Source organism: Hylobates moloch, unplaced genomic scaffold (genome assembly GCF_009828535.3).
Source record: "Hylobates moloch isolate HMO894 unplaced genomic scaffold, HMol_V3 SCAFFOLD_16, whole genome shotgun sequence".
Classification (NCBI taxonomy): Eukaryota; Metazoa; Chordata; class Mammalia; order Primates; family Hylobatidae; genus Hylobates; species Hylobates moloch.
The window spans coordinates 50,712,795-50,738,184 of NW_026652291.1; the positions used below are offsets into that span (position 1 = coordinate 50,712,795).

At 40.7% G+C, this 25,390-nt stretch overlaps 1 protein-coding gene and 1 pseudogene across 1 annotated transcript in view; one reads left to right on the top strand and one right to left on the bottom strand.

The window, feature by feature from the left end:
* GCH1 (GTP cyclohydrolase 1) overlaps positions 1–23,468 on the top strand; it is a 59,237-nt gene extending 35,769 nt beyond the window's left edge. The window contains exons 2-6 of the mRNA XM_032180294.2: positions 1,849–1,958; positions 7,464–7,519; positions 20,100–20,131; positions 21,346–21,430; positions 23,065–23,468. Of these exons, the coding sequence (XP_032036185.1) occupies positions 1,849–1,958; positions 7,464–7,519; positions 20,100–20,131; positions 21,346–21,430; positions 23,065–23,191 (410 nt within the window). The 3' untranslated portion in view covers positions 23,192–23,468. The remainder of the gene's footprint in view (positions 1–1,848; positions 1,959–7,463; positions 7,520–20,099; positions 20,132–21,345; positions 21,431–23,064) is intronic.
* LOC116456482 (U6atac minor spliceosomal RNA) lies at positions 7,890–8,006 on the bottom strand (annotated as a pseudogene).
* Positions 23,469–25,390: the final 1,922 nt, after the last annotated feature.

Consider the following 25,390-nt stretch of genomic DNA (forward strand, 5'->3'; position numbering starts at 1 on the left):
TGGAGCCAGATCTTCACTTCGCCTGAGTTGATGGGCCATATGGTTGTCGTCAGAGCTTAGGATGGGGACTCTCTCATTCTTTGCCAGAGAAAACAAATGCTTCCTATATTTAATGCTTCTCTCTTGTTTTTTCTTTAAGACACTTTTTTGGTTTGTTTTTCCTTCCAGGAATATATCTTGTGTGACTAAAGATTTTAGTAAGCTATATGTGGCAATCATACCATATTAAAATCTTGGGGAGAAATCCAAGAAACTTTTGGAAACATTAAGGATCTATTTTTGGTCTTCTTTTCAGAAATATGACTGAAGGTGGGGCAGAATATTCAGAATAGAAAAGTGCTGTGGTAGAAGAAACACTCAATGAGTGACACTGCGCCTTTTCCTCCTGGGATGTTATCGGCCACTTCTACCAGGGGGTCTGTGTTTGTATGTGTCTAACCCTGCCATGTTCACCTTTCTTGACCACACTAATGACTTTTCTATGACACAGTCAAATGTATCTCTGAATAGCCTGACTCGGGGTAATAACTGTGGTTTACATGATGACTTGGTCTCTGTGAGCCCCCTATTCTAGTAGCAGTGGAGCCACTGAAGGTCAGGCAGTGTGGGTGGACCTTTGTCCATCTTCCTGTGACTCACTCAGCCGCCTGCGTTTCTGAGGGGAAAGAGCTGTAGGTGCAAAGCTCTAATACATCCCTTCCCTTCTCTGTCTAATTCTATTATGTATATTGCATATCCCCCAAATCCTTGAAATTACTCAGCTAGGTGTCTTGTTTTATCTAGTCTGCCAAGCTGTCTAGGTATCAGTACAGTTTTTTTCTATGTATATATTTATTTTCCAAAAATGAAATCCTACTGTATTTCTTTGTAGCTTCTTTTCTCATTTGACAATATAGCTGAAGAAGTTTCCATGTCATATGGCATTTATCTACAATGTTGTTTGGGTACCTGCCTATTATCAATAGCTTGGCTATATTATGATTGGTGGGGATTGTGGCTTATTTCTCTCTATCCCTCTTCAGCATCCGGGACAGGATGTTCTTGCAGTCACCGGGTGTTAGGAAGCTCAGAGTGCTCTCAGGTATCATCTAATTAATCTTTTCTTTTGCACGTAGCATAGTTGAGGATAAGTCAGTGCAATTTTTAAAAATAAAGCTTTTTTTTTTTTTTTTTAACGTCTATTGTATGTCTGGCTGGAAGTGCCAGGGTCCACAGCTTAAACAAGACACTGCTTATCTTCCAAAGCCTACCCAGAGAGGCATATACACGCCAACTGTAGGATTTATTTCCTTAGGAAGGCAACTGTTTAGAATAAGTCTGATGCTAGCCTACAATATATAGAACACTTTACAAATGTAGAAAATTACTTGGGGAATCGATAATAGAGGTCAAGTTTACAGGTGTCTGGATCTGGCCTCAGATGTCAGAGGGCTAAGGATTAGTCTTTTTCTCAGCTATGGTTTTCTACATATTGATTATAGACAAAATATAAAGTAGAAGAAAATGTAAGGAAGAAAATGAAAGCGGCCCATTTCTACTGCCAGAAATAGCCACTGTTTTATTTTGGTATAATTTTTCCTTTCCTCCTTCCGTTCTCCTTCCTCTTCCATACTGCAAATATGTTCATAATCCTGCATTTTTCATGTAACACTGTATCAAGGATTTTTAAATGTCACAGAAAAAGACTTTGCTACTTTGATAAGGAAAAATATCTAGTTTTAATTTGTATTCCCTTAATATTTTAGGGAGGATTAACATTCATTTATGTTGACTGTCTATTCATGTTTATCTATATTTCTACCTTTCTATAAAATTGGAAATGTTACTAAAGCAAGCCTCTGATTTCAGATGTCCTAAACGATGCTATATTTGATGAAGATCATGATGAGATGGTGATCGTGAAGGACATAGACATGTTTTCCATGTGTGAGCATCACTTGGTTCCATTTGTTGGAAAGGTAAGGTTCTCTTTATTGTTTCCCAGCAATTTGAAACATAATGAAAGTTTTTCAATCAGAATAATTATATTTAAAATTTTTAGCTGCCAATTCCTGATATCCCAGGTATTTACAATTATACATATATGGTTATTCTTTATTAACCTGACTAATAACTTGAAACTTAAAAAACAAAACCAAAGTAGCAGAAGGCTCCCAGGAGAAGCCTTTCATGTTAAATACCAGGTTCATAGGTTAAAATAATGAGGTTTAAGTAGCATCTCTCTCTTTTTTTTTTTTTGTAGCTACTAAAAGCTCTGAAAACCTTTACCCTTTATTTATTTATTATTAGCACCCCAATCTAGAGATGCCCTTTATTTTAACTTGAATAATGTTTGATCCAAGATAGATATGTATGTATGGCATGTCATGAGCAACAATAATTGCAGAATTTCTTGTGACAGAGGTTATGGTATTTGTGGATTTGTTTCCATTCCTTTCTATATTAGGAAAAGTGAATCTAATGCATTAGATTCCTCAGCACCTCTGTGAATTTCTTTTGTCAGAAATGTTTAGTCCTAGTCTTATGAAACTTTAGATCTAATCTAGTTTACAGGAAATCCAGAGGCTCAATGGAACACATCCAGAAGGTGGGGCACTCTGCTGAACAGCTGGCCTATTCTCTTTTCAATAGAGAATATTATGGGTGGGAGCACTGTTTTAGAACAAAAGGGACTTAAGGGGTATAACCAAATGGAGTGTAAATACAAATGTGTGACTCTTCATTGGATTCCTGTTTAAACAAACCAAAAGTAAAACATTTTAGACAATTGGAGGAATTTAAATCTGAGTTAGTTATTAGATGTTGTCTAGGAATGACTACTTAACATACCTTTGAGAACATGTGGTATAGAACAGAGTTGTCCCATTCCCCTACCTCCATCATAATTTTATTTAATTTCGATTCTTTATTAATAATCTTTAAACAGAAGACTTACAAGAAGTAGTGTTATGAATACCTATATACTCATCAACTAAGTTAAAGTGTTAACATTTGCTTCATTTTTTTCTTTGTTAAAGTATTGTATCTTTTCACTTTTTTATGGAAATAAAATATAGACAGAAAATGCACAAAACTTAAGGGTGTTCCTTACCACTTCAGAGATCAAGAACTAGAATAGGCCGGCACGGTGGTTCATGCCTGTAATCCCAGTACTTTGGAAGGCTGAGGTAGGTGGATTGCTTGAACCCAGGAGTTCAAGACCAGCCTGGGCAACATGGTGAGACCCCATCTCTACCAAAATAAAAATAAAAATTACCTGGGCATGGTGGTGCATGCCTGTACTGCCAGCTACTCGGGAGGCTGAGGTGGGAGGATGGCTTCAGTCCAAGAGGCAAGGGTTGCAGTGAGCCGAGATTGCGCCACTATATCCTAGCCTGGGCAACAGAGCCAGACTGCCAGACCCTGTAAAACAAACAAACAAACAAACAAACAACAACAAAAACCCCACAACTAGAATATGTGTAGCATCCTGGAAGCTCACCTCATTTTTCTTCTCTTCTTAATCTCTAATCCATCCTTTGTACCAGTTTATCAATTTATAACCCTATGGATTTGTTTTCTTGTTTTTCAGCTATATATAAGTGGAAAGATTCTACGATATGTACTCTTTGTGTCTGGCCTCTCTTGTTCTACATTGTCAGATTCATCGATGTCATTGTCTGTCATTGTAGTTTATTTTCATTGTTATATCTTATTCCATTGTACAAATATACCACAATTTATCTGTTCTGCTCTTGGTGGACATTTGTATTGTTGCCTCTTTTTTTTTTTTTTTTTTTGCTATTACAAACAATACTGCTATCAATACTTTTTTGGCGTACATGCGCATGCATTTTTTTTTTTTTTTTTTTTTGAGACGGAGTCTTGCTCTGTCACCCAGGCTGGATTGCAGTGGCATGATCTCGGCTCACTGCAAGCTCCACCTCCCGGGTTCATGCCATTCTCTCACCTCAGGCTCCTGAGTAGCTGAGACTACAGGCGCCTGCCACCACGCTGGCTAATTTTGTTTTTGTATTTTTAGTAGAGACGGGGTTTCACCATGTTAGCCAGGATGGTCTCGATCTCCTGACCTCGTGATCTGCCCGCCTTGGCCTCCCAAAGTGCTGGGATTACAGGTGTGAGCCACCGCGCCCGGCCCTAAAATATTTTCTTACTTATCCACAGTAGCACTATCACAAAATTAACAATAATTCTTAAATAGTATCTAATAACTAATTTATATTTAAATTTCTCCAATTGTCTCAAATGTTTACTCCAGGAATCCAATGGAGAGTCACACATTTGTATTTACATTGCGTTTGGTTATACCTGTTAAGTCCCTTTTGTTCTAAAATAGTGCTCCCACCCATAACATTCTCTATTGAAAAGAGAATAGGCCAGCTGTTCAGCAGAGTGTCCCACTTTCCGGATTTATTTCCTTCAGCCTCTGGATTTCCTATAAACTAGATTGGATCTAAAGTTTCATGAGACTAGGGCTAAACATTTCTGATAAAAGTAGTTCATAAGGGCTGGGCATGGTGGCTTACATCAGTAATCTCAGCACTTTGGGAGGCCAAGGCAGGTGGTGGATGTATCGCTTTGAGCTTAGGAGTTCGAGACCAGCCTAGGCAACATGGTGAAACCCTGTGTCTACCAAAAAAAAATCAACCGAAAAAAAAACGAAAACCAAACAAACAAACAAGCAAAAAGTAGCTAGCATGGTGGCATGCACCTGTGGTCTCAGCTACTCGGGAGGGTGAGGTTGGAGAATCACTTGAACCCCGGAGGTCGAGGCTGCAGTGAGCCGAGATCACACCACTGCACTCCAGCCTGGCAAGAGAGTGAATCCCTGTCAAAAAAAAAAAAAGTAGTGCTTCATGAGGGTGCTGAAGACTTCATATTATATCACATCAGGGCCGAGTGAGGTGGCTCATGCCTGTAATCCCAGCGACTTGGGAAGTCAAGGTGGGAGGATAGCTTCAGGTCAATAGTTCAAGACCAGCAAGTGAGACTGTCTCTACCACAAAATAAATTTTTTTTTTTTAATTAACTGGGCGTGGTGGGTGCATATCCGTAGTCCTAGCTACTTTTTGGGAGTCTGAGGCAGGAAGATTGCTTGAGCTCAGGAGTTTGAGGTTACAGTGAGCTATGATCATGCCACTGTACCCCAACCTGGGTGAAAGAACAAGACCTTGTCTCTAAAAAGAAAAGAAGATAAAACAATCAGAAAACCCAGATACATCACATCAGGAGCCATATCCTATCTGGTAATCCTGCAATTAATGATGAAGGAATCTTTGAAAGGGAATCTGTTGGTGAGCAAATTAGACACAGAAAGCCTATGACTTGTTCAAGAGGATAGAGTGAGTTAGTGGCTTGGCTGCAGCCAGATCCAAGGCACTGATTCTGTACTCAGCCTGTCACCATTTTATCCTGTTACTTTCTGCTATTACGTCCTCAGTGTTTGTGTTTTTGCTACCTTTATTTAAAAAATATATTATTTAGTGATTTTTTTTTTTTTTTGAGACAGTTTTGCTCTTGTTGCCTAGCCTGGAGTGCAGTGGTATGATCTTGGCTCACTGCAACCTCCGCCTCCCAGGTTCAAGCAATTCTTCTGCTTCAGCCTCTCGAATAGCTGAGATTACAGGTACCCGCCACCACGCCTGGCTAATTTTTGTATTTTTAGTAGAGATGGGGTCTCACCATGTTGCCCAGGCTGGTCTTGAACTCCTGACCTCAGGCAATCCACCCAAAGTGTTGGGATTACAGGCGTGAGCCACCACTCCTGGCCTATTTGGTGATTTTGTGAAATGGACATTTAAATTACCTAGGATCTTAAGACCAAAAATAGTATAAACAATAAACAAATTCTATGTCTGCATAGAAATGTAAAAATTTCAGACAGCATAGAAGACTTTGGTTCATGGGAAAGTTTTAACTCTCTAATTTTTCTTTGAAATACTCAATGTTCAGGTGCTATTTTACTTTTTCCTCCTGCCAACCAGGAAGGCAATGAGGTGGACTTCTCAAATTCCTAAAGCATAGTGCCAATGGATGGGGAAAAAAAATCACTAAGTACTAGTAGGTGAATTATGTAAATAGTAAGTGAACAATGAAAACAGTGTTGGCAAACCATGATGCTGTTGAGTCTCTAATTTTATATTCGGTTAATTAATTGCCTACAAGTGACCATTTACTCTATTAATCTTTTCAGAGAACTAATGTTTTTCGTACGTAGTATTTGGCCCAAAAAGAGTAACTTTTATATTTGATATTAATTGGTGCCATTTAAGATGACAGAAATGGCCTGGCTGTATATTCGGTCGTTTAAAACTTGGTTCTTAGGGTGCAGGTTCTTGCCAAGCCATGGTGGTAGCAGTGCCCTTTTTCTCCTGTTAGGAAGATGGGGCCGGGCATGGTGGCTCACGCCTGTAATCCCAACAATTTGGGAGGCCAAGGCGGGTAGATCACGAGGTCAGGAGATCGAAACCATCCTGGCTAACACGGTGAAACCCCATCTCTACTAAAAATACAAAAAATTAGCTGGGCGTGGTGGCGGGCACCTGTAGTCCTGGCTACTCAGGAGGCTGAGGCAGGAGAATGGCTTGAACCTGGGAGGCGGAGCTTGCAGTGAGCCAAGATTGGGCCACTGTACTCCAGCCTGGGTGACAGAGTGAGACTCCATCTCAAAAAAGAAAAAAAAAGGAAGATGGTGCGCTCTCTAGCAGCTTAGAAACCAGGAAGCCAAGCACAAAAGGGCGTGGAGACCTTCTGTGCTGCAGGGCTTTGTGGTGGGATCTTAAGGCTGCTGTGATGTGTGGAATGGCAATACTTATGCTTACAGTTTTTGCCATTTAAAGGAGGCTTTCCTGTATACATTTTAATGTTGCTATGAGATCATTTGCCTTTTCTTGAGAATGTTTCTCCTCCATAAAGAAGAAACTTTCAGATTTGTGTCAAGAGTTCAACTTCACAGGTAAGTCAGGGCCATGCAATTGACTCTTGAACAACATGAATTTGAACTGCATGGGTCCACTTAGACATGGCTTTTTTTCAAGCAAACACTGATCAAAAATTCTACGGTATTTGCAGGATACAAAACCTGTATAGATGGAGGGGCAACTTTTCATATATACGCAGGTTCTGCAGGGCCAACTGCAGGACTTGACTATGTAGGATTTGGGTATACACGGGGTCCTGGAAGCAATCTCCTGCATTTACCAACGGACAACTGTACAAGTTTGTTATTTGATTAATAGACTCATACGTACATATTTTGCTTTTACTGCATGTATGTAATTTTAAAAATACGTATATAAATGTTTCATTTTCTAAGCCTTAACAGTTCCAGATGTTTTCAAGGTAATACATTGTCATGATAAATTACATATAAGTATACTATAGTCTTTCTATATTTCCTTATTTTGTCACAAAGAAGGCACTGTATTTTCACTCAGCTCATGACTTCCATCTCTTCTCTGAAGGTCCATATTGGTTATCTTCCTAACAAGCAAGTCCTTGGCCTCAGCAAACTTGCGAGGTAAGTGTGACTGTGCAGTGAACAAGAATACAGGTTTATAGGACCTGCCCTCATCTGCTGAGAATCTATCTCATCAGGCTTTCTCTCTTTACCTGTATGGATCTAACTTGGAAGTCATATTGCAACTTAAAGTTTATAGTTGCAGAGGCGCAGACTTGGAGGGTCTGAAACACAGATGCCCCTTCCTTCTCGTCCCCTACTGCCTGCTTCCTCTTGCACTTCCCACCCTTTCTTCCACAGATACATACATCCTGGAAGTCTCAGCTCACCTCTTTCTCTGCAGAGCCTTCTCTGACTGGAGAGGTCCTGAGCTTACCTTCAGTCCAGCCCCATCCTTTAAGGGGGGTTTAGCTAACAGCGAGGGGTTGGGGAAGAAGCTGGGCAGGGCTGTAGCTGCAGTGTCCTGCTGTCAGACTTGTTGTCAGGTCTGTGGACTCTTCTATCCTTGTCAAGGGGAGTGTTCACCTTCTTTCCTTTCATACAACACTGCTTTCAGACTTGTAATGAAACTTCCCTGTGGGATCTCCAGCCTCAACCCTGCCTTGCTGTGCACTGGATGCTTCCAGGCATCTCTCAGGGGTCCTGCAGGCCAGTCCATTCACGTCTAGGTTCTTTGTTTCTGCAAACACAAGACTGCCTGCCTTGGCTTTGCACAGCTTTGTTCTGATACAGTGTTCACTCTCCTCGCTCTCATTTCTCTTTCCTGCTACAATCTTCTTTTCTGTTCTTTATCCTGTGGGTTCATGCCTTAAAAAATTCCCTTACTGCCTTTTTTATTTGGGTTTTAGGAGAGGTGATGTACATACACGTTCATCTGTGTTTAACTGAAAGTCAACATGGGGGTTTGTTTTCAGATATCTCTGGTAGGCCCCAGCCACCAATATTTTATTGCCCCTAAATATCCTTGTTATTTCTTCATATAAAGTTAGTGAATTTTGGGTGATGGAGGAAATACTGGGAGATTGTGTGTGTGTGTGTGTGTGTGTGTGTGTGTGTGTAGAGAGAGAGAGAGAGAAAGTTAAAAACAAGATGAAGGGGTGGGGTAAAGTGTTCCTACTCTTTTTTTTTCAAAAATAATCAAGGTAAGTTTGAATAACTTGAGGTTATAGTGGCCATATCATAATTGAAATAAATGAGTCTCGGCCAGGTGCCGTCTTTCACACCTGTAATCCCAGCACTTTGGGAGGCTGAGGCGGGCGGATCACTTGAGGTCGGGAGTTTGAGACCAGCCTCACCAACATAGTGAAACCCCATCTCTACTAAAAATACAAAAATTAGCTGGGTGTGGTGGTGCACACCTGTCATCCCAGCTAATCAGGAGGCTGAGGCAGGAGAATTGCTTGAACCCGGGAGGCGGAGGTTGCAGTGAGCCAAGATTGTGCCCCTGCACTCCAGCCTGAGTGATGGAGTGAGACGCTATCTCAAAAAAATAAAAATAAAAGAAGAAGAATAAATGAGTCTCTGTGACCAGCTGACTGTGCTGTGGCTCTGATGTGTTCCTGTTTCTTTATGCAGGCCCTGGGATTTAACACAGTTGTGAAATGGTGGTCCTGATATTTCTCAATTCTGTGTTGGAATCTGTAAAAACCACCCCAGCAATCTGACACCTGCCCTCTAAAGTTGTTCCTTTTACTTTGTTTTCACTTCCACTTTCTCATTCATTTCCTCTGGGGATCAATAAGAAAGTGAGTAGAAGAGACAAACTTAACTTCCCCAGTTTCTGACCTCATTCCTGCTCAGCTATTTTGCTATTAGATAGGGCTGCTTGGCACCATGAAAGGATATTATATCATAGCTGTAATTGCTTCACTGGAATAAGGCTCTTAGCACAAATCCAGAAACATTCTGGCTGCTTGCGTGTGATCCATCCCTGGTGGCAGTGCTGAAAAGTTGCTGAGAAAAAGTGTATTGGTAGTGATTGGGAGTAATTAATCTTACTATAATTTTTATTAACAACTCCCTTCCCAGTAACTTACTCGCAACTAATAATGCATTAAACCAATTTCATGTCAACTGTGAGTAAAAGTATCTTTACTAAAATTGGTTATTCTTACGGTTTTATAATATACAGTCTAAGTAAAATCAGCATGCTTACTGTGCAAACATAGCTGTAGGCCCAGTCCCCTGGGGCCCTCCCTGTCAGCAAGATTGCTAACCCTATACCTTGCCCATATAGAAATTCTGGCACTGCTGATGCCTATAACAGACTGTCCATATGTGAAAGGTGTAATGGATAGTTTCATAGTGTAAAAAAGCTTGGCAGATCACATTAGGCCTTGGTCTTAATGTAACAGCCTTCTCTGAAAAACCAACTGTTGATTATGATTAACACTTTATGGGAAATGGCCTCTTGAGTGATTCAGTGAGATCGTACAATAAATGGCAACCTGGTGATAGAAGGAAATAATCTTAGTTATTTCCTTTCCAAGTGAAAGGAAAAGATCTCAAATAATTAAGCTTTTATGAAACAATACAAAGGAGTTGATTATTAGCATGGGGATTTGTCCTTAGACTAATAGGATTAAAATTTAAGAATAAAATGGAACATTAAGCCAAAGAACCAAGTGTATGTTGCTTTCAGATATTTTGCAAAAAATTTGAATAAAGAGTCTATTAAATAGAAAAGAAGACTAAGATTTTATCCAACTACTTATTCCTTATAAGAAGTAAGAATATTTAGGGAATGAAGAGGAATAAAAGCTGAATGTCTTGGCAAAACTTCACCGCTCATTTTAATCTTGTATGTGAAGTTTGTTATATGCTTGCCTTTAAATGAATGACCTTTCAGTGCCAGTGAAGTCAAATATCAAGCAGTAAAGCCTTAAGTAACAAGAAAATGCCAGAAGTGAGTTGATCTGGCTCAACTCTAGTAGAATTCTAGAATAAACTTAGTTTGAATAGAACTTTCTTTTGTTGCTGAAAAGCTATTGAACATGTATTCATTTTCTTCCCTTAGAAATAACTGAGCGTCGGCTGGGTGAGGTGGCTCATGCCTGTAATCACAGCACTTTGGGAGGCTGAGGTGGGCAGATCACTTGAGGTCAGGAGTTCGAGACCAGCCTGGTCAACATGGTGAAACCCCGTCTCTGCTAAAAATACCAAAATTAGCAGGGCATGGTAGCATTCGCCTGTAATCCCAGCTACTTGGGAGGCTGAGATGGAAGAATCGCTTGAACCTGGGAGGCGGAGGTTGCAGTGAACCGAGATTTCACCACTGCCCTCCGGTCTCATGACAGAGCAAGACTCTGTGTCACCAAAAATTAAATAAATAAATAAATAAATAAATAAATAAATAAATAAATGTATGAAATCTTGAATTTAGAGTTGTAGTATCTCAGGTAGCCATGGCTGACTTGTTGGGTGGGCACTGTGCCAGCTACTGTGGAGGCTAAAGAAGCAGGACATAGCAGCCACCCTCAAGGAGAGTGCACAGGGCAAGACTGCAAGTGCCATGGAAATGCCTGCTGTAGCTCCAAGTTCAGAGGAGCCATGATGGCTGTGGCCTGGCAGGTGAATAGACCTGGAGATGGAGGGATGAGCAGAATTCTAAATGGGGGAGGTTTCTCTAGGTATAGTTAATGCATGAGCAAAGACCAGTCAGAGGGTAGGAGCAAGGCCTATTCCAGTGGATGGGAACCAGATTGACTGATGGAAGTAAGAGTTAGACAAGGGGGAAAGGTGAGGTGGGTATTAGATTACAGAGGGAGCAGTCTTTTTTTTTATTTTATTTTTTGACTATAAAAGCAACATACCATTTAAATACAAATGAGTGAATACAGTGAAAACTTTTCTTACCTATTTTCATTCTCCAGAGTTAGAACTAGAGATTTCTTTCACTATCCTTCTGGAAAATATTTATGCAAGCACAAACATAAGATCATATCTTATATTCTGTACTACAACTTGCTTTTTTAAATTTTATTTTATTTTATGTTTTTTTGAGATGGAGTCTTGCTCTGTCGGCCAGGCTGGAGTGCAGTGGTGCGATTTCGGCTCACTGCAACCTCTGCCTCCTGGGTTCAAGTGATTCTCCTGCCTCAGCCTCCCCAATAGCTAGGATTACTGATGTGCACCACCATGCCTGGCTAATTTTTGTATTTTCAGTAAAGACAGGGTTTCTCCATGTTGGCCAAACTGGCCTCGAACTCCTGGCCTTAAGTGATCAGCCTGCCTTGGCCTCCCAAAGTGCTGGGATTACAGGCATGAGTCACTGCACCCGGCCAGCTATTTTTTTTTTTTTTTGGAGACAGGGTCTTTCTCTGTCACCCAGGCTGGAGTGCAGTGGCACTATCTGGGCTCACTGCAGCCTCCACCTCCTGGGTTCAAGCGATTCCCCTGCCTCAGCCTCCTGAGTAGCTGGGGTTACAGGCATGTACCACCACGCATAGCTGATTTTTGTATTTTTAGTAGAGATGGGGTTTCAACATGTTGGCAAGACTGGTCTTGAACTCCTAACCTCAGGTGATTGGCTCGCCCCAGCCTCCCAAAGTGCTGGGATTACGGGAGTGAGCTACCGCACCCGGCCCTGGCCAGCTTTTTAAAAATTTAAAATACCTTGAAGTTCTTTGGACATCTTTTAGTCCAAAAAGTCCAAGTTTCTTTTCATAGCTACTGAATATTTCTTTGATTAATACAATTCATTTAACCAGTGTTTGCTATAGATAAGTACAGTTTGCAGTCTGAGACTTGCCAAAAAGTAAAAAAGTACCCTGGTGAACAAATTTTATTATCTTTGTGTGCTTTGAATCTATCTGAAGTATAAATTACTAGTATGGAACTTGATGGGTAAAGGGTAGCCGAATTTTTGATATTATGAAATTGCTCTCCAAAGAGACCATGCCAGTTTATACTTTAATAAATAGATACATAGGTAAAGGGTGGTGTATGTTTCTCCACACTTGGGCCAACACTGAGTTTCATCACACTTTTAAATCTTTGCCAAACTGATAAGTAAAAAATAGTATCTATTTTAATTTGCATTTCCTTAATAGAGCGAGGTTGAATCTATTCAGATACTTCCTGTTCGTAGCTCCAGTGTTAATTTTTCCACTGAGTTATTTGTCTTTTTATTCTTGGTTTGCACACGCTCCGAATGTTAAAGCCGTCAGGTCAGGTGCTACAGACAATGCTTCCCAGCTTGTCATTTGTCTTTTGATTTTGCTTTATAGTATTATATTTCCATAAAGAAGTTTAAAACTTTTCTGTAGTCACAAACTTTTTTTTTTTTGGTACTTGTATGGCCACATTATTGTATTTAAATCTTTGCTCCATCTGGAGTGTATTTTGGGGTGAGGAGTGAGGCAGAACCCATCCACTGCTGTGTGTGCTCACTGCCTGGCAGGCGCAGCACCCCCACTTCCTGCCTTCCTGCCCTCCCTGCTGCAGGTCTTTGCTGTGCCTTTCTTATCTTCCTCCTGGAGGGAATGTTAAGCTCCTGCTTCCTCCCTGCCTCTCATCTCTGAGGGTCCTTCAGTCCGCCCTCATGAGCTGCTGGGATGTTCTTTCTAAAGTGTGGATTGGATCATGCTGCTCCTTTGGTGGCTCACCACAGCTTTTCAGATAAAGTCCAAACTCCTTATTTAGAATAATTTAGAAAAAGCCAAAGAATAGAAATCACAACTCTACAAGTTGAAAATCTTGTGTCATAGGTTGCTGGGGAGTCTGATATCTAGGAATGAGACGATATGTAACTAAAAATATGCTTTATAAATCTTTACATCTTGTTGAATAAGTTTTTAAAAAGATGGGGAGAGAAAGGAATGGACTAAGGGTTTGAAAGCCTGCCTACATTAATAACCATTAGAAAAGGTCAAATTAATGATTTGGGGGAAAGTGCCTGGACCCCGTCAGTTTTATAAGTGTTCTTTCAAGCTTTCAAGTAACCACTAATTTTGCATGTGTATAAATAATTCAAGAGCGTAGAAAAACCTGTGAAGTGTCAATTAACTTGAGGAAGCTGCCTATTCTTGATACCAAAGCCTGATAAGCCTAGCATTAAAAAAATGATAGGCAAATCTCACTGATTAATGTAGTTGTAAGAATCTTAAAATGTCAGGCTAGTATAGAAGTACTGTTTTCAACATGACCCAGGGATGTTCAGTCCAAGAATGTAAGAATGGTTTAGATTAAAATTGACAACTACTGATGCTGGGTGTGGTGAACTAGATTGTAATAATGCCCCTCTTGGCACAGCATATCAAGATATACTGCATATGTACATTTTACACTTTGGGGGAAGCATGAGGCAATTCTAGTGAGAATCCACTGGAATTAACACTAAAGCCAAAGTCTGGATTCTGTCCTCCCTATTCCCATCCCAAATCAAGGACGATACTTACCTATTAGCATTATTCTAGGAAGAGCAGGATAAAGAAAAAAGAACTCATAGACACATTCATAAAGTTTGGGATCAGAATTAGTACTACCTGTAGTGGCCTTCAAAAAATCAAATGGAATAATTTAGTTTCAAACAACCCCATAAGGCCGGGCATGGTGGATCATGCCTATAATCCCAGCACTTTGGGAGGCTGAGGCAGGTGGGTCACCTGAGGTCAGGAGTTTGAGACCAGCCTGACCAGCATGGTGAAACCCCACCTCTACTAAAAATACAAAAATTAGCTGGGCATGGTGGCACACGCCTGTAGTCCCAGCTACTCAGGAGGCTGAGGCAGGAGAATTGCTAGAACCCGGGAGGTGGAGGTTGCAGTGAGCTGAGATCGCACCATTGCACTCCAGCCTGGGCAAGAGCAAAAACTGTCTCAAAAATAAATAAATAAAAATAAATAAAACGTCCCCATAGAGGTATCCTTGCAGGCAGCTAGCAGAAACTAGTGCATGTTCTCTGATGCACTTTTATCCAGGCTTGAAAGGATACCCAAAGATGAAGTTCCAAGGAGTACCATGAGTTGAGTCAGACAAACACGATGGAAGAGGGCAGATAGTAGAGTTATCAGAGATAGGATATAAAACAAGTACAGTAAGTCCTCACTTTACGTTGTCAATGGGTTATTGGAGACTGCAACTTGAAGCGAAATGGCTTCAGGCAAAGTGGCATATAGCAGTCCTGGAATAATGTTGTTTAATTCAATGTCATTTCATTATGATTGAAAAAAAAAAATTCCTCGCTGGGACCCACTGTCTGTGTGGAGTTTGCATGTTTTCTCCCACATCTGTGAGTTTTCTCCAGGTGCTTCAGTTTCCTCCCACACCCCAAAGATGCACACGTTAGGTGATTTGGTGTATCTGTGTGGTCCCAGTCGGAGTGAGAGTAGGTGGATGTATGTGCCCTGTAATGGGATAGTGTCCTGTCCAGGGTCAGTTCCTGCCTCGTACCCTGAACTGCTGGGAAAAGCTCCAGCCACTTGAGACCTTGAACTGGAATAATTGGGGAAATCAATATCTTTCCATTAATCTTTCTTAAATGTATGTATTGCTCACATTTATTTTAGTGTTTAATATTAGAAGTGTTTTTGTGTTTATTTAGAAGTTTGTTGACGTTTTTGTGACCAGAAAGATGCTGTAGGAGCTTAACTCTTATTGTATCAATTAGCCTAGGGTAAAATGTATTTTGTTCTCAGTGTTTTAGTAAAGTCATAGATTTCGAGAACCTGTCGACCTTGAGCAAGGACTTACTATATATTAAAAAATAGGCCGGGTGCAGTGGCTCACGCCTGTAATCTCAGCACTTTGGGAGGCCGAGGCGGGCAGATCACCTGAGGTCAGTAGTTCGAGACCAGCCTGGCCAACATGGTGAAACCCCATCTCTACTAAAAATACAAAAATTACTATTGTGAGTAGTGCCGCAATAAACATACATGTGCATGTGTCTTTATAGCAGCATGATTTATAATCCTTTGGTTATATACCCAGTAATGGGATGGCTGGGTCAAATGGTATTTCTAGTTTTAGATCCTTGAGGAATCGCCACACTGTCTTCCATAATGGTTGAGCTAGTTTACAGTCCCACCAACAGTGTAAAGGTGTTCCTATTTCTCCACATCCTCTCCAGCACCTGTTGTTTCCTGACTTTTTAGTGATTGCCATTCTAACTGGTGTGAGATGGTATCTCATTGTGGTTTTGATTTGCATTTCTCTGATGACCAGTGATGATGAGCATTTTTTCATGTGTCTGTTGGCTGCATAAATGTCTTCTTTTGAGAAGTGTCTGTTCATATCCTTTGCCCACTTTTTGATGGGGTTGTTTGATTTTTTCTTGTAAATTTGTTTGAGTTCTTTGTAGATTCTGGATATTAGCCCTTTGCCAGATGGGTAGATCATAAAAATTTTCTCCCATTCTGTAGGTTGCCTGTTCACTCTGATGGTAGTTTCTTTTGCTGTGCAGAAGCTCTTTAGTTTAATTAGATCTCATTTGTCAGTTTTGGCTTTTGTTGCCATTGCTTTTGGTGTTTTAGTCATGAAGTCCTTGCCCATGCCTATGTCCTGAATGGTATTGTCTAGATTTTCTTCTAGGGTTTTTATGGTTTTAGGTCTAACATTTAAGTCTGTAATCCATCTGGAATTAATTTTTGTATAAGGTGTAAGGAAGGGATCCAGTTTCAGCTTTCTACATATGGCTAGCCAGTTTTCCCAGCACCATTTATGTTTTCCCCATTTCTTGTTTTTGTCAGGTTTGTCAAAGATCAGATGGTTGTAGATTTGTGGTATTATTCTGAGGGCTCTGTTCTGTTCCATTGGTCTATATCTCTGTTTTGGTACCAGTACCATGCTGTTTTGGTTACTGTAGCCTTGTAGTATAGTTTGAAGTCAGGTAGCGTGATGCCTCCAGCACATGCACATGTATGTTTATTGTGGCACTATTCACAATAGCAAAGACTTGGAACCAACCCAAATGTCCATCAATAATAGACTGGATTAAAAAATGTGGCACTTATACACCATGGAATACTATGCAGCCATAACAAAGGATGAGTTCATGTCCTTTGTAGGGACATGGATGAAGCTGGAAACCATCATTCTGAGCAAACTATCACAAGGACAGAAAACCAAACACTGCATATTCTCACTCATAGGTGACAGTTGAACAGTGAGAACACTTGGACACAGGGTGGGGAACACACACTGGGGCCTGTCGTGGGGTGGAGGGAGGGGGGAGGGATAGCATTAGGAGATATACCTAATGTAAATGACGAGTTAACGAGTGCAGCACACCAACATGGCACTTGTATACATATGTAACAAACCTGCATGTTGTGCACATGTATCCTAGAACTTAAAGTATAATAATAATTAAAAAAAAAAACAAATTAGCTGGATGTGGTGGCGGGTGCCTCTAATCCCAGCTACTTGGGAGGCTGAGGCAGGAGAAATGCTCAAACCCAGGAGGGAGAGGTTGCAGTGAGCTGAGATTGCGCCATTGCACTCCAGCCTGGGTGACAAGAGGGAGACTCTGTCTCGGGGAAAAAAAAAAAAGGACCTACTATATATATAAAAAAATTGACAAAGGAGACCAGGCGTGGTGGCTCACACTTTTAATCCCAGCACTTTGGGAGGCCAAGGCAGGTGGATCATGAGGTCAGGAGTTCAAGACCGGCCTGGCCAACATGGTGAAACACTGTCTCTACTAAAAATATAAAAATTAGCTGGGTGTGGTGGCAGGCACCTGTAATCCCAGCTACTCGGGAGGCTGAGGCAGAGAATTGCTTGAATGTGGGAGGTAGAGATTCCAATGAGCTAAGATTGTGCTGCTGCACTCCAGCCTGGGCAACAGAGCAAGACTCTGTGCCCAAAAACAAACAAAAATTGACGAAGGGATAAGAAACTTGCAGAATTAGCCAGGCAGATTGGGAAGAGGATGAAATATAACTTTTAGAAATTAAAAAAATGAAACCGAAGTCCAGTATACTCATTAAAAAGATTAGACATAGATTAAATACAGTGATTGGGAAGAAAGGTCTAAAGAAATTGTGCTGAATGCAACACAAAGACAGGTAGAAAATATGAACGAGAATTTAAGAAACATGGAAGACTGGGAGGGTATAATATGCCCTTAATTGAAATTCCTGGAGATAACAGAGGCAATGTGCTAGATGCAATGTTAGAGAAGATAATGGCTAAAAAAGTTTCTAGAACACATGCAAAATACCGGTCTTCAGAAAGCCTGATAAATTCCAAATAAGTCAAATTAAATCCCTACCTGGATAAAACATAGTAAATTGCAGCATATACTTATAAAATATAGTTAATATAAAAGCAGCCACAGAAAGAAATATCGATTATCTAAAAGGCAGCAGCAGTTACACTGAATTGGTTTGCCAACAGCAATACTGAAGGGGCAGATAGATATCAGTGTCAAACTAGAATTCCGTTCCCAGCAAATACCTCTCAACAAATTATCTTTCAAGAATGACAGCAAAATAAAGATTTTTTTTTTTAATCTAGGGAAGCTACGTGACATGCTGAAAAGATGTGTTAGGTTTCACATTTACTCCTCACTTGAAAAAGAAAACTAATAAACTCGGGTTTAGAAATAATAAGCTGTCACAGCACAGAGAGCATATTCACCATACAATCACATACATAGTAGGCACTGAATAAAAATCTGTGGGAATGTTCCTCCTGCCATGAGAGCAGCTGTCTGCCAGAAGCAGGCAGGCACTGTGGATGGTAGTGAAATCCTAGAGGTGTCCCTATTGAAGTGTGGAGCAAAACATGGGTGCCCAGTGTTACCCCTACTGTCCAATGTGGCACCTGAAGTTCTACTCCAGAAGAAGAATGGTGAACACGAGAAGGAAAACATTACCAACTTTAAAATCAATGGCATCTCCTACGTATATAACAAACTAATCACCTGAAAAACTATCAGAAGTAATATATACAGAAATTTGACCTAGTAAGAAATATGACATACCTCCTATCTAGGAGCTTAAAAACCATTCCTTTCTAAGGTTTTGTTCAAAATACCAATAGAATATAGCTATTAATATATTCCTTCAATATCCTAGTAACTACTGCTGGGGCCATGAAGGAGAGCTAGGACGGCTTCTGCCTTCAGGGAGCTCTGGGCTGAGTGGTAAACGGGGTGGCGGACCTGTTACTGACTTTGTTGGCTGTAACGGGTATAAAGGAGCAAGTTGTCGGTTCTGAGAAGCATAGTTGGGGGAAGAGCCATGAAATGCCTCATGGGGAGGTGAACCATAAATTGAGTTTAAATTTATGATCAAAGGCCATGAATTTAAAGAAAAGGTCCTCAGTGTGAATAGTCATCTTCAAATGGGTAAGTCACGTGGCTATCTTTACATTTCATAAATAGAATGAAAGATGTTGAAAGGGGAAAATTCTGGCTGGGCACAATGGCTGACGCCTGTAATCCCAGCATTTTGGGAGGCTGTGGTGGGCGGATCACGAGGTCAGAAGTTCAAGACCAGCCTGGCCAACATGGCGAAACCCCGTCTCTACTAAAAATACAAAAATTAGCCAAGCGCGGTGGCAGGCACCTGTAGTCCCAGCTACTCAGGAGGCTGAGGCAGGAGAATAGCTTGAACCCAGGAGGCGGAGGTTGCAGTGAGCCGAGATCGTGCCATTGCACTCTAGCCTGGACGTCAAGAGCAAGACTCCGTGTCAAAAGAAAAAAAAAGGGAAAATTTATCACTTGACAGATTGGGCTATAAGCTAAGATCAGGAGGCTTTTATTTCTTGGGGGTTAATCATACTAAGTACTTACATAAACCTATGTTATGAAGAGGTGTCTGAAGAAGTCTAATCAGTTCTAATCTGATTCCTCTAATAGGTTTAGTTGGTATAGTAGTTGACCATGGTGTGCTATTAATTAACAAACAGTCTTTTTATTTTTAACTTGAATTTTAAGCTCTGATAAAACAATATGATTAATCAAAGCACTTCAGACATGATCTAAAATTGATGATTTGGAGCTTTAAAATTTTGTTACTCATTTCTGTGTTTTTCCTAAGTGAACGTCACACTTGGAGACTCATTAATTCTCTTTCTGGGGACATCAGGAAGCACCACTCTGTAGTGGTTGGTGGTCTTCTGTATTAGTCAGGGTTCCCTAGAAGGACAGAACTAATAGTATATATATATATATAAAGGGGAGTGTATTAAGTGATCACAGGGTCCCACAATAGGCTGTCTGCAAGCTTGAGGAGCAAGGAGAGCCAGTCCAAGTCTCAAAACTGAAGAACTTGGAGTCCAATGTTTGAGGGCAGGAGGCATCCAGCATTGGAGAAAGATGTAGGCTGGGAGGCTAGGCCACTCTTGCCTTTTCATACATTTCTGCCTGCTTTATATTCGCTAGCAGCTGATTAGATTGTGTCCACCCAGATTAAGTGTGGATCTGCCTTCCCCAGCCCACTGACTCAAATGTTAATCTCCTTTGGCAACACCCTCACAGACATACCCAGGAACAATACTTTGCATCCTTCAATGCAATCAAGTTGACTTTAGACTACATCTCCCTGTGGTGCTTGTAACTTTCTGTCATCTTCCCATAAGCTTTATCTCTTCCTGTAGCCCACTGTTGCTTCAACAATGTCCTTTTTGTTTTATGAGGAAGGCTTATCAATTTTACTTCAAATGATTTATGATTAAATTCTTTCTTTTCTAGGATTGTAGAAATCTATAGTAGAAGACTACAAGGTAAGCTTTAAAAATCTTTATTAACAGAAAACATTTTTCTTTTTTTTTTTTTCGAGACAGAGTCTTGTTCTGTCACCCAGGCTGGAGTACAGTGGTGCAATCTTGGCTCACTGCAGTCTCAGCCTCCCAAGTAGTTTGGATTTCAAGAGTGCACCACCATGCCTGGCTAATTTTTGTATTTCTAGTAGAGACGGGGTTTCACCATATTGGTCAGGCAGGTCTGGAACTTCCGACCTCAGGTGATCCACCCACCTTGGCCTCCAAGAGTGCTGGGATTACAGGCATGAGCCATTGTGCCTGGCTACAGAAAACATTTTTCCTACACAAAAAGTATTTTTTGTTTTATTACAAGTGTAATAAATATGACTTATAAAAATGTAAAACCTTTTAGGACTATAAAAAGTCTACTGTTTCAAGCCTCCAGAAGAAATCATTGTTGTATTTGCACACTCTTTCACATTTTCACTCATATACCTACATTTTCAAATCAATTTATTTGGATTATGTTTAAACAAAAATGGGCTCGTTTTATACATAATTGGCCTTGCTTTTTTCCCTGATCTTTTTCATTTAACAAACCACATCCATGTAACTATCTCATTCATTCTGGTGGCTGTCTAGAATTCTACTGTATATGCCATGGCTTGGCGTAACCTATACCTGCTCTGATAGACATTGGGGGGTTTCATCAGTTTTCAGATAGATGCAGTGCTGCAGTGAATACTCCTGTATGAATTAAAAGACAAGTCATTTTATTCAGGACAGGAACTATATTATTTAGGTTAAATTGTTGGTTTTCAACATTGCTCTAAGTACAACTCAATAATTGGACTGCAGCCCCTTTGTTAACCCTGTTGCAAGCTATTTATTTGCTGCACTACTTTACCTCCATGGAGGTGCTTGGTAACCAGTACTGTGTTGTTCTTACTGCACAGGTATAAGATAATTGCTATTCTAATTCCTTCCCCCAGTGATGCTGGAGGGCTTCAGGGGGTTCTGAGATCTCTTTAGCCCTGTACTTCAGGTGAGGGAGTTGAATCTGGGCCTCTCTGTGGCCCAGTCAGCAGACAAAGCAGACTGGTAACAGCTGGTGTGTCTTGGCTCTTAAATCTCACAGAAGTCTGATTTTTAAGATTTCAAATGTTCTAGAGACAGAAAAAGCTTCCAGCTGTTTGTGTCAGACTCTCAAACTGAGCTCCTTATCACATCCACAGTTCAGGAGCGCCTTACGAAACAAATTGCTGTAGCAATCACGGAAGCCTTGCGGCCTGCTGGAGTCGGGGTAGTGGTTGAAGCAACGTAAGTCCGCATCTGCCTTTAGTAATGTCATAATGGTGCACTAGAAGTGATCTTGCTATTTAGTGCTTCTCATATTTTGTAGCACCAGGTGATGCCAGACAACTGACATGATAACTGTAGATTTCCATCCCTGAGCCTAAAGCTCTTTTACCACTTTCATTTGCTGTGTTACTGATATAGGAACAGAGTATGGGAGAAGTATTTTTTTGAGGGTAGGATGGGGCTTGTAGAGGCATAGGGAGTTAGAAGCACAGGTGTAGAGATTTGAACAATCGATAGCCTTTTTTTTTTTTTTTTTTTTTTTTTTTTTTTTTGAGACGGAGTCTCGCTCTGTCGCCCAGGCTGGAGTGCAGTGGTGCAATCTCGGCTCACTGCAACCTCCACCTCCCGGGTTCAAGCGATTCTCCTGCCTCAGCCTCCCGAGTAGCTGGGACCACAGGTGTGTGTCACCATGCCTGGCTAATTTTTGTATATTTAGTAGAGACGGGGTTTCACCATGTCGGCCAGGTTGGTCTCGAACTCCTGACCTCGTGATCCACCTGCCACGGCCTCCCAAAGTGCTAGGATTACAGGCGTGAGCCACCACACCCAGCTCAATCGCCATTTAAAAAAAAATGCTCAAGACAGGGTCTTGCTCTGTCACCCAGGCTGGAGTGCAATGGCGTGATCTCGGCTAACTGCAACCTCTGCCTCCCAGGTTCAAGCGATTCTCCTGCCTCAGCCTCCCAAATAGCTGGTATTACAGGCGCCCACCACCACACCCAGCTAATTTTTGTATTTAGTAGAGATGGGATTTCACCATGTTGGCCAGGCTGGGGATCTCAAAATCCTGACCTCAAGTGATCTGCCCACCTCAGCCTCCCAAAATACTGAGATTACAGGCGTGAGCCACCGTGCCCAGCCCCAGTAGCCATTTTTATGTCTTCTCTTGATTTCTTCTTCAGCTGTCTGTTGCTCCAAGCCGAGTTTTTAAAATATTTTGTCACACGTTTAAAAAATAAAGCCAAGAATTGGTACATTGCTTTAAGTTAGCATGAGTTAAGAGAATTGCACTATTGTGTGGACAAAGTTCATATGTGTTCTGTGACATGGTGTGAACTCTCTTCTATGTCTGGTATCCAATGTCACCAGGTTGCTCAGACAGGATCCCTGGTCACCATTATCTGAATTCTGCCTGGTGACACCAGTATACTTGAGCATTTATCTAAACACCTAGGCTAGCATAGTGCTGTCTTGGTCCTGAAGGCAGAGCAAGTGAGAATTCTGCCTTTCTTTCGATCTAGAAGTTAAGTAACTGTGTAGCCCTTTTATACTACTTTCACCCCAGAAGAAAATTCCATTTTTCCCCTTTTTGGATGCTTTAAGGATCAACTAATAAGAATAAAAGTTGCAAGACAACTTCAAGAACAAAAAGTTTAGGTTGCTGCAAAGGTAATTGCAGTTTTTGCCATTACGTTCAATAGCAAGAACCGCAGTTACTTTTGCATGAACCTAATAGATAACATTTGTGTAAAAAGGGATATTTCGATATACTTGGTAACTGTGAGCTGAGATTTAATCTTTAGGCCTGCTTTTAAAACCCAAACCAGCAGCTGTCTACTCCTTTAAACAACCTGTGTTGCCTTATTTTGTAGACACATGTGTATGGTAATGCGAGGTGTACAGAAAATGAACAGCAAAACTGTGACCAGCACGATGTTGGGTGTGTTCCGGGAGGATCCAAAGACTCGGGAAGAGTTCCTGACTCTCATTAGGAGCTGAGCTTCAGTGTGTGTGCGTTGGTTGCCGATCGTACTGCCAGTAGCATTGTCTGTCTGTCTGGTCTTGTTTGTACATTCCATTTTCAATTGTTACAGATGTGAACTTTATTCCTTGTCACTAATTACATTTAAAATTATTTCTAGGAAGTCAAATAAATATAATAAAGGGTTGAGCCCTCTACTTTCTTCTTGCCACCTTTTTGTGGCAATATTAAAGTGAACTGCTAATAGTGTAAGTACGTGCACAAAACCACTGCCAGATAACCAGAGGGGCCTGGGAAAGGAGAAGAATTAGTGTATTTTTTTCAAATAGTACAGTAATTTGACTCATAAGCATAGGAGCATTGGGAATGAGAGGGAACTGTGCCCAGTATACTGGTTTTTTTTTCTTCCTCCAATAAAAGTGGTGTAGTGCTGAAAGTGCTAAAATATTTAGTGCGGTATTGCTCTGTGAATTCAAGTTCAACAGACTCCACTTTGGTCATGTTTATTAAACCACCAGTGACATTTAAAAATATATTTTTAGCAGTTGTAATGTTAGTCACCAAGGGAAGGTGGTGGAATGTCTATGTTTTTGATTTTACTGTGAGTTAAAAAGGCACATTTCTACCTTCTATTGTTTTTAAATTCAAGAATTAGGGAATTAGTTCCTGGTGTTGTTTACGAGTATATTCTCATGTCAACATACAGGGATTTAGACCTTTAACTCTCTGTGCCTTGATGAGAATATCATTTAGAGTGTAGATACTTTTGCCTTTTTTTTTTTTTTTTTTTTTTTTGAGACGGAGTCTCACTTTTTCACCCAGGCTGGAGTGCAGTGGCTCAATCTCGGCTCACTGCAAGCTCCGCCTCCCGGGTTCACGCCATTCTCCTGCCTCAGCCTCTCCGAGTAGCTGGGACTACAGGCGCCCGCCACCACGCCCGGCTAATTTTTTTGTATTTTTAGTAGAGACGGGGTTTCACCGTGGTCTCGATTTCCTGACCTCGTGATCCGCCCGCCTCGGCCTCCCAAAGTGCTGGGATTACAAGCGTGAGCCATCGCGCCCAGCCTTGCCTTTTTAAAAAAGCCATTATTTTATGAGACTTAGTACTCACACTGCAAATAACTAGTCATCTCAGTTTTAACTTTATAGGTTTATTGAGAGTTTCCTTTGTGTGATCCATGTAGATGCCTCAAAATGTTTCTTCTTCTTTTTTTTAATCGTATAAGATATTTTTCTAAATATTTCCAGAAACGTTTGAGAGTGCCCATCATTTTCAGGTCTGCAGAACCATAGCTTCCACGCACCTGAAAGAGCACAGAATGAACTGATGGTGGAAGACATTATGAGCTGTGTCCAACATTCTAACCAAAGCTTATTGTACCAACGATCTGTGAAAATGCACTGGAGCCTTCTGGTCCCAGTTTCCTTTGTGGTCTACGTGGGTCTTGTCCTCATTGTAACTCCGTATAGGTGGTATAGGTATTTTAATCCTGGAAGCTGTTGCCTTATTAATGATTATCTTAAAATTTCCTCCATCAGGGCAGCGTGGGCCAAATTAAAACAAACAAAACTGCAACTCCTCCACAGAAACACAAACACAGTTATTCTATGAAGCTTATTATTTGGTTGACATAGTGCTCTTCAAATTCATCCCATTACCCTAAAAGTAATAACTTTGATGCTTGCTTTAACTTTAGTCCCATCTCTGCCACTTTGATGCTATTTGGATTATGATAGGGCAAGATGGCAGAGGTATTGGGTTTTTTTGTTTTTTGGTTTTTTTTCCATTCCTCTCTACTTCTATCTATTTCCTAACTTTTTCTTTCTGGAGTTTAAGTACGGTGATGGTTGGCTTGAGTTCCTTTATAAATCTAGCCCAGTATAAACATTAGCCTGCTTAATATTTAGATATTTATAGGTAGAATTCTGAGCACTCAACTCATGTTTGGTATTTTAAAGTAAAAACAAGTGTGACTTCAAGGACCAAAGAAATTGTTAGCTATACATTTATCTTTATGAACTCATTTATATTCCTTTTTAATGACTCGTTGTTCTAACATTTCCTAGAAGTGTTCTTATAAAGGTCTAATGTATCCACAGGCTGTTGTCTTATTAGTAAATGCAAAGTAATCACTTTGTCTGTTTTACTCTAGTCTCTAGTACTTCAAAATTACCTTTTCATATCCATGATCTTGAGTCCATTTGGGGGATTTTTA